Source organism: Berghia stephanieae, chromosome 2 (assembly GCF_034508935.2).
Source record: "Berghia stephanieae isolate SIO BIC M18660-M18661 chromosome 2, UCSD_Bste_1.3, whole genome shotgun sequence".
Classification (NCBI taxonomy): domain Eukaryota; kingdom Metazoa; phylum Mollusca; class Gastropoda; order Nudibranchia; family Aeolidiidae; genus Berghia; species Berghia stephanieae.
In genome coordinates this window covers 109,316,775-109,326,774 of record NC_088361.1, presented here as the reverse complement: position 1 = coordinate 109,326,774, position 10,000 = coordinate 109,316,775, and the positions used below count along the sequence as shown (strand labels likewise).

Genomic DNA, 10,000 nt, shown 5'->3' with positions numbered 1-10,000 from the left:
AAAGAAAAAAACAACAACAAAAAAACACATTTTTAATGAGGCCATGCACGGTCACAAGGATATGTAAACTCAGAGGGAAAATGTTGCAATCGAGGACAGGAGTCTCAACTTCGATTATCGCAAATATTTTCATTGATCCCAATGTGTTGCGATTATCTGGAGTGGACCGTAATAGCTATGGTAGTAATATTAATATAAGTAATAGTACTCTTAAAAGGAATAATTATAATAGTAGTAGTAGTTGTAGTAGAAGTAGTTATAGTAGTAGTAGTAGTAGAAGTAGTAGCATCTAAGCCCCAGCTTTCATGTGTCATTCATGTAGAACCTTCCTTTCTAGTTTTCCTACGGCCTTGGGACCGTCATGTTCAAGACATGGCCCCACTAGAATGTTTGTTCCTTTTTACTGGGATGTGTGTGTTGGGGGGGGGGGGGGGGGGGTTTGGTAAGTTTTTTAATGTTTTATTCTTGTTTTCATGTTTTAGCGACAACACAATGTGACATTGTTTTTAAGAACAGAAATTGTGAAGCGTTTTTTCTTCTCACTCCTTATTCACTCGTGTTTCTAATCCCTCCAATGCAGTTCATCTGTCAAGCGTCCTTCTTGGATTTAGCGGCGTAGTTTGTCCACCATGTCAAGTTTTTCCATGTTTCTCAGGGGTGGTTTGTCATAGTTCCTATGACTCTAGGCGTATTCTTTTGTGTAACTGAAATGAGCTCAGTATCTCCTGAGATTTCAGTTCACCGCTGGTGGGCATATTGTTGTCCATTGTAACGAATTAATCGAATGCTTCGGCCGAAAAGTTTTGTGGAACGGAAACAACATGATTGATTTCATATGCAGCGGGATACGAAGTGGAGGTTAGTGGTGGTCAACCCTGGTGTTAAGTCCGCGTGGAATCAGCGTCCCCAATGACTTGATCAGGTGAGTTTCCCTACGTCGGCGGGCGGAAGTATCCGAATGGCAAAAACTAAGCACACACACACACACACACACACACACACACGCACACTCTGTACATCGCAGAGGTCCGGCAGGTTGAAGTGTCTGGCCACTGCTGTGTCTGCACAGTTCGATATGTCGCGCAAGTTCTGCACGAATCTGTCACCCAGCCTCTTTCCAGTCTCGCCAACGTAAGCAATCCCACATAGGGAGCACGTAACGGCATAGACTAGATTACGGTCAGTGCAAGTGAACGGCTGCCTGATGTCCCAAATCTTGTCTGGAAAGCTGACTCTGTCGTGCACACAAGTCTTGCATCGGGGTCGCATGCATGATCTGGCTTTAGATCCATTCGTGGGTATGGGTTCCAGGCAGCTTCTGACAAGTAGGTCTCTAAGGTTACGATCCCGTCGGTATGTTACCAACGGGGGTTCTGAGAAAACTCTGTGGGTGTCTTCGCCTGCCTGGAGGATCCCATAATTGTACAATCAGATGTTCCTAGCCTGATTGGCATCGGGGTGATGCGTGAGGACTAAAATGTTACGCTGCGTCTCCCGATTCCTGGCATTGCGAGGCCTCATGGCTGTTTCCCTCGACACGAGGCTGGCCTTCCGGACAACGTTATGCAAAACCCATTCGGGACATTCCTGTGCACTGAAAAAATCGAGCATGCGATCACGTTGAAGCGCAAATTCATCATCTTCCAGACAGAGTCTCCGCAACCGGAGTATCTGACTGAATGGGTTGGAGTCTTTGCACTTCACCGGATGAGATGACCGATAGCTCCGGTATCTGGGACTGTCCATTTCCTTGTTGTGTACAGTGGTCCGTACTCCCGTGCTGGTCAATCAGCCTCGATGTCCAAAAAGTTCACTTTAGATGTTCAAATCTCATAAGTGTACTCTATGGACAGGTGGAAAGAGTACATGCCGAAACAGTCGTCAATGTACCTTTTGAACAACTCAGGGGCAGGTCTACTGTACTGACGGAAGAGAGTTTCCTCAAGGTAGCCCATTAAGAGGTAAGCGTATGAGGGACCTATCTTGGTGACCATCGCAACGCCTGAGATCTGATGGAAGAATACATCATTGAACTCAAGATGGTGTCCTTTGTGTCCTTGACGAAATTCGATTCTAGGATGAACGTCCACGGCTGATTTTCACCATGGATGTGAAGGCACTGTACACATCCATACCGCATCCTGACGGACTGCGTGCCATCAGGCGTGATTTTGTCGATCGCCATCCCATACCAGGCATCTCAAGCAACAGCATTGTGCTGCTCACTGAACGTGTGCTCACACTCAACACTTTTGAGTTCAACGATGTATTCTTCCATCAGATCTCAGGCGTTGTGATGGGCACCAAGATGGGTCCTTCATTCGGGATTGGGGGGTGGTGGTTGCGAGGCGGACCGGTTGAGAGAGATTGAGAATCGAAAGTGTGTGTGTGTGTGTGTGTGTGTGTGTGTGTGTGTGTGAGAGAGAGAGAGAGAGAGTAAACAGCCGGGTGATAGCTGGGTCTATAAGTATATAAATAAGTGGATGAGTAGACACAATGAGAGTTGAAAACAGTAGATATCTTGAAAGATAGATGACTATGAATTGGTTGATAATCAGTAGATAGATAGATAGATAGATAGATAGATAGATAGATAGATAGATAGATAGATAGATAGATAGATAGATAGGTAGGTAGGTAGGTAGACTTATAATTGTAGTAGTAGTAGTAGTAGTAGTAGTAGTAGTAGTAGTAGTAGTAGTAGTAGTAGTAGTAGTAGTAGCATTAGTAGTAGTAGTAGTAGTAGTAGTAGTAGTAGTAGTAGTAGTAGTAGTAGTAGTAGTAGTAGTAGTAGTAGTAGTAGTAGTAGTAGTAGTAGTAGTAGTAGTAGTAGTAGTAGTAGTAGTAGCAGTAGTAGTAGCATTAGTAGTAGTATAGTAGTAGTAGTAGTAGTAGTAGTAGTAGTAGTAGTAGTAGTAGGAGGAGGAGGAGGAGGAGGAGGAGGAGGAGGAGGAGGAGGAGGAGGTGGAGGAGCAGTTGTAGTAGTAGTATTAGAAGAAGAAACTTAAAGAGCAGCAGTAGCAGCAGGACAACAACAGCAAAAGCAAAAGTGGATGATATATGAGAATGTAGAGACATAAGGAGAAGGGGATATTGTTTTTGTATTTAACAGTTTTACGGCACTTGCAATACATTATGGTCATATACACGCCACTAAAAAGGAAGAAAATTGGATAGTAAAAAATTCTAGAATTACAATTAAATCACTCAAAAAAAGGTAAGACAAAGCGGAATTGGTTCAAATAGGAAACATATGTAGATTCCAAGAACACACTATCAAAGTACTTAGTTTGAGATCACCTAAATGTCTCACCCAGACACAATCACTTGTCTCCACTAAGAGGAATACACTAAAATGTTTACAAATCATATATAATACGTATACAGAACATAATACAAGACATAGCAGAGATGATTTACAAGGAAAAAAAATATCATCTCCCAAAACTCTATACACTTGAATGTCTCTTTCCCAGCTAGGGTATCCGGCCAGGACAAAACGAAGTAATCTCATTCCAAGACAAAGACAGAAACCAAGTTGGAAAACAGATATAGGGGGATAGAAGACATAGCAAGTACCTCCCTAACCACTATGGGAGGTGAGGAACCCCACCTAGGGAGAAGGGGATAGAAATAAAACATGCAAGTTAACAACGTCATCACTTATTTCAGCCATATTGTTTGCTTGTACTGGCTAAACTACCATTTTTTACAATTTGATCAGACTGACCTTTGAACAAACACACTTGTCTTTCGGATCACATACTGTCATTGTGAAGACTTGAATGCTTTCAGACATAAGAAGACCGACAGTGCAGACAGACTGGTAGTGGAAAAGAACATTGTCAAATGTCCTGTAGATATCATCACCAGATGTCATACAAGTCGATCCACCAGTGTTGACCTTAGTAGTGACTTCTTTACCTTGAATTTGGAGAATACATTTACAATTCATGTTACAAAAAATCTACTATGTCAGTCAGTTTACATGAATAGAGCAAACCTTTTAAGTCACCTCAACTTTAACCCAATTCTTTCTCGAAAATGACTTCAACTCCGTCCTTAAGGTAAATGAAAAAAAAAGAAAAAGAGATAAAATAAATAAATGAAATTGTAGTTTATAACAAATGCATGATACATAATAGGGTTTTAAAAAAGTCAACTTCCGAATTTTATGACGTGAGTATTTCATTTCAAAACAGACTAGTAAATTTTTTTTATTTATTTCGTGCTGATAATCAATTGCAAAATATGACATACCTGCTTTGCATGAGGTGCAATCATTCTCTTTGACAGTGCTACCCCAAGAACCAGAGAAGTCACCTTTACAACATTCACCGATTTTCATGACACTGTCTAAAGTCATGTCTCCAATACAGTTATTGCTTAAAAAACAATACCTGTCGTCTGAGTTTTTAATGACTGGGGTGAGAGAAAATATTTATGAAATTACTATTTATTGCCATCAAAGTTTTGATTGAAGTATTAATTTATGTCTATTTTATGATGAGTTGAACTGTATTAAGTTTGCACTGTCTAGTGAGTTTTGCCCTTTTCTTATATAATCTTCAACTAAAATCAACATATCTTAAAATTTCAGGACCAAACATCATTCATAATTCTTAGAACGCATGGCTGTATATAAAGAGGTATAATCGTATTAGGACACTTTCACTGGATTATTATCGTTGATAGGGAATTAAAATGAAAATTTGTTCAAGTATGAAATATGATGTGACCCATAAAATATGGATGACTGAATCCAAACCAAGAAACTAGGAATAATCATTAAACAAACATATTATAAAAATTGCCACGGTAGTACTAATTTTAAAAATTGACATTTGACAGAAAAGAAGGAAATAAATGCCATGAAATATGATTATCAAAGCATCACAAACTAGGAAAAAATAAAGTCCTTCAGCGCCATTGGGCTCATGGAGCCGGAGTTTATCCCGGTTTCTATAGCGTGAAACAGACAATAGCAATTGCTTGCTATCCTTTGGATAGGACGCTAGTCTATCGCAAAGTACTTTTCGCCAAATCACAGACAGAAAAATATCTCGACTGCACCCGGGATTGATCTCGGTCCCTTTGTGTGTGAAGCGAGTGCTCTACCAACTAAGCTATCGGAACTCCCAACTTGAAAATTGAATTTCTTGAAAACTGGACATAAGAAGAGGGGACAAAGATTCGGGATAAGGCAGGGAAGAAACAGGAGAAGGAAGAGGGGAGAATGAGTAGCAGTAGGAGGATGTTGACTACCACACGGAGAATGGTGAATAGGAGAAAGAATAAGAGTGGAGAGGGCAAAGAGGTAAAAGAAGAGGGGATGAAGAAAACGAAGGAAGCTGAGGAAGAGGTAAAAGAGGAATAGGAGGAGGAATAGGGGGAGCGGTAGGAAAATAGGAAGGAGGAAGAAGAAGAACAACAACAACAACAATAAGAACAAGAACAAGAAGGAGGAGGAAGAGAAGAGGAGAGGGAGTAGGATAAGAAGAAGACAAAGAGGGAGAAAAGGAAGTAAAGAATAAAACGAATAAAGAAGAAAAAGGCCAACATTAACAACAGCAACAGCAGCTACAGCAACAATATTATAAAAATTAATGTTTTCAAGTTTCATATACAGACCTCTAAAAGATAAGGCTTATACTAACAGGTCTATTTGCAATTGAGAATAGTAATCGTGTCAAGGTTGGGTAACTTTCTGATATAGACATCAAACATTACTCACTGTCAACGTTTTCCTCACAAGTGAATCCTCCCCATTCGGGTGGACACATACAAATCGGCATTGTTTGATACCGACTTTGTGGTCCTACACATGTGCCACCATTCTGACACTTTGGGTCACACTTGGCTGTATTAGAGGAATGAAAAAATAATTACATCTTACAATTAAGAGAATATACAAGAGAATAAGCAGGAAGTCAATGAGTACCTTAGCAATTAAAGAAAGAAGTAATTATTTTTCACCATGACAAATCTCTTATTTCAACACTTTTGTTTTAAAAAGCTGTGCAAAATCATTTACAAAAGCTTAGAAAGTTCAATAACGTACTGAGAGTCAAAAAACAATATTTTCTAGAGACATCTGATAGTCAGTCACACTATTCTCTCCTCCGTCGATAACATCATTTTTTTCAATTATAACAGAGAATTCACCTCATACAAATCTAGATCACATTCTGTTTTATAACTAGATAATAAACTACTTACGGATGTTACATTGTGCCCCGTCCCAGCCAGCGCAGCACGCTGAAACTGTTTTGGTATCCCTCCTGTTGAGCACATTTTAAAACAAAAGGATCTTTTTATAGACATCATATGATAAAGATTTAGGAATAGCAATATTCGCATCAAATCAAACCCAGTATTTAATTAGCATTATAATCTCTCCTTGAGTGAAATACTTAGTCTAGGCTTGACTTTTGCACTTGTTATAGATTCTTTAAGATATTATATGCTCTCTCTGAGATATAGAAGTACCCACCTAGATAAAATAATAATAATAACAATAATAATGATAATAATAATAATACTAGTATAGCATTTATAACAGTGCTTTACCCCTTCTAAACAGACACAGTGCTTTACATTGAGATGTAGGTAATAACTGAAATAATGCATCAACAAATCATTAATTAATTGCATTTGGAACAAATGGGAAATATTGTGTTAATAATTACTGTTTTAATTAGTTATCTATTCGTAGAGAATCACACATTTGTTGTTTTTTTACTTTTGGCTCTATCCAAACAAACAAAAATCAACAGTTCCTTTCTTATATTATTTCTTGCTTAAATATTATCAAAAGAAAAAAAATGGACATATTATCTTAGCATGAAAACAGAGCTCAAATCAATCTGAAATCGAGTTCCTTTGGTACCTGTGTTACATATTGACAATTTCAATATGTAATCAATCACACGTAAATCAAACATTTGTCCAATATTTCACATTGAAAGAATATAGCCAGATAGACTTTATTTACAAAACAATTTAGGAAATCAATGAAGGCCAAATTACCGCCTTCTTTTACTCATTCTCTCAATTAATCTGAGGTACCTCGATGACTAGTTAGTAAAACAACATAAAGAAATAAGGAAATAAAGCTTTGACAACTATCCGGTACATGGCAAAAACAGGCAAAATGAGATCAAAAGGTTGTATACTTAGAGTGACTATTTTTCTCTGCTTCATGGGGTAAAAGGGACTTGTCAGAACAAAGCATTCAAGCTGGACATAGAATGGCTAAACTGACCTATATTTGAATTTAAACACTTGCAATATCATGTTATTAATGCTGTCAAATTTTATGCTATGATGTGAAAGATTTTAGGAATGACAAAATCAAAAACATTCACAATTTACAGAAAACATCATCCTATTACTGGATGCACAAATAAAGTTAAAGAAACAATCAGAAGCTAATTCTCTGACAAATTCTCAGACGTCACGGACCCGTTTCTACTTTATGCTTTGGCTTTGCCTTGTTTCTTGTTTGATTACATTAAAACATATGTATGGAACTAGCTATTGCTGTGTTTAAGAATGCAATGATTTGTTCTTGCTTCTCAAGTGAATTGTGACCTGTTTTCATAGAAAAAAAAAAAAAAAAAAAAAAAAAAATATATATATATATATATATATATATATATATATATATATATATATATATATATATATATATATATATATATATATATATATATATATATATTACGTCGTTCACCATTATTAGTTCTCAGGGTGAGTTTTTGAGTCACAATTTACTTCCATTCTCTTTCTTTCGGTGACTACTTTTTCTTTGTGGCATCATGTTTTGTTCACTTTGTTTTTTTTATTGAGACCTACTTCCTCATGATGCCTAGAATCATCGTTTAACCATACCAACAGCCATTGTCATTGTTAGAGCATATAACTATCTTATCAAAAATTGACCACTTGTGAAGCCTTAGTGCATTTTTATATGCCATTAATCGCACTAGTAAGTCTATAGAGAATTATCACTTACATGCAGATAAATGCCATACCTACTAAATATACCCATATATCTGAAAGCTAGTTCTGTTTAAATTATTTCCTCTCAGAAAACACATTTGGAATTTTGGTGTAAATTGATTACAGTTTCTTCAGCAAAAATACTTAAAAATCAGCACTTTGGACACACATATAAGGCTGTTCATTATTGATAAAATGATATCTACCTTATTTTGGACTTACTTTTCATAGACACAGATCTGACCCTTTTCATTAATATTTGGGTTACCATCCCTTGGTCCTAGGTACTTGTAGCTTTTGTCATAAAGAAGGGTCCAGATGTCCGAACATAGGTGTTCTTCATTTGTTTTAATAACTTCTGTCATGGCACAAAAATGGCTGAGGAGAAAAGAGTAACATCATGAGAAGATTATGCACGCACCGATATACGCTCTGTTTTTATTCATTTTATTTAGATAAACATGCCAACTTATTGAAAATGTTTGCTCCTTTGTTTTCTGCATCAGAAGTATTAAACCATGTAGTGTAGTTAAGTAAAACATAAATGATATTCTGATTTACCCCAAAAGAAATTAATGTGGAAGAGTTCAGGGTAAAGGAGGAGAAGTAAAAAGTGGAGGAAGAGAAAAGGAAAAAAGATCTAGATATGGAAAAAGGTGTGAAAGAGGAGCAGAGGAGGAAGAAGTAGAGGACATTTTTCTCATGAACAAAACCGTTTGGAATTGAAGAAAAGTCTTTAGTTTGCCATATTTTTCTGACAGGGTCATACAGAAATCTGGTATTATCCCTTGGTAAACAACTCCCCAGGTGCTCAATTTTATTGTTGCACCTTAAAAAAATTTCGCTCAAAAGGTTAGTAAACAAATTTTCACTCAGATTACACTAAGAAGATGTTGTGAAAGAGAAAATTTTTTCACAAATGAATATATTCACAATTGATAAAAAAGTATTGTGATTACTTTAAAATCTAAATCTTAAAAGGAAACCACCGACGTGCACATGTTTGTAGGTCTGATAACCAAATGCAGTTATGATTATGCGCTTAATTAAACATTATTGTTGTAATGGACACTATTTTGTGTTGGTTTGAGAGTATTTCAGTACAACAATGAGCCCATAACAAGTGTCATTTCGAAGATGAGCTGTCTCAATAATCTTGCGCTCTTTTTTAAATGCCAAATAAGTCTTAGATCTTCAACGATGTCGAACACACGCACAAGAAAAGTGCACATAGAAAGGGGAAACTAGAATTTGAGTAGAAAACAATGCCTGGGCCTCTGAAAGCTGTTTCAAAATTTTGTCGTCTGCAACTAGAAACAAAAGTGCTTCCGGTTGAGCTAAAAAAGGAAATGATGCCATCAAAGTATCCTTTTCATAAATAAATGCAAATGACCCGAAGTAATGTCGTCAAAACAAAAGACTGGCAGCACCTGGTAAAATACATTAATTTGACCGCTAACTTTCCACAGCAAATTGAAGAAAAAATAGCCATAAATATGTGGTTGTTAGGTGGTAAAAGAAGCACATACTCATAAATATTCGATCACGCTCCAGATACTGTCTAGATATTGATATTTTATTAAACAAATGGTAAAATTTATTTTTAAAATTACGGTCTATCTATTTTTAGATCACGTTAAACTTAATTATTCAAATTTAATGCGCTTGACTAAAAAAAACAAGAACAATTTGGATCCTGATTTTCAGAATGATTTAGCCATATTTGATGAATTTAACTAGTATAAAATTATATTTTTTGTATGTATGTTTTCACTAAAAGTGTATTATCTACAATGTAAACAACACCTAAATAGGAGACATATTTGGTGAGCACGTTTTCCTGCTCCAAGACATCCTAATAACCAGCCTCGAATGCGAGACCAAACGATGCAAACGGTTTCAATTTCAGTGTTTAGGTTCTTAATTTTTGTCGATTGTAAAGATTTAATTCAAACTTGATTCGTAATAGCTTTCCGGTATTTAACTTTGAACTGCA

At 36.7% G+C, this 10,000-nt stretch overlaps 1 protein-coding gene across 2 annotated transcripts in view; it reads right to left on the bottom strand.

The window, feature by feature from the left end:
• The window catches only part of LOC144966212 (uncharacterized), an 89,259-nt gene that overhangs the window by 73,223 nt on the left and 6,036 nt on the right, over positions 1-10,000 (bottom strand). For both annotated transcript variants that reach the window (XM_078902388.1, XM_078902389.1), the window contains exons 2-6: positions 8,227-8,382; positions 6,220-6,281; positions 5,735-5,860; positions 4,261-4,422; positions 3,731-3,924 (exon numbers count right to left, since the gene is read on the bottom strand). In XM_078902388.1, coding sequence (XP_078758514.1) covers positions 3,731-3,924; positions 4,261-4,422; positions 5,735-5,860; positions 6,220-6,281; positions 8,227-8,382 — 700 coding nt within the window. The remainder of the gene's footprint in view (positions 1-3,730; positions 3,925-4,260; positions 4,423-5,734; positions 5,861-6,219; positions 6,282-8,226; positions 8,383-10,000) is intronic.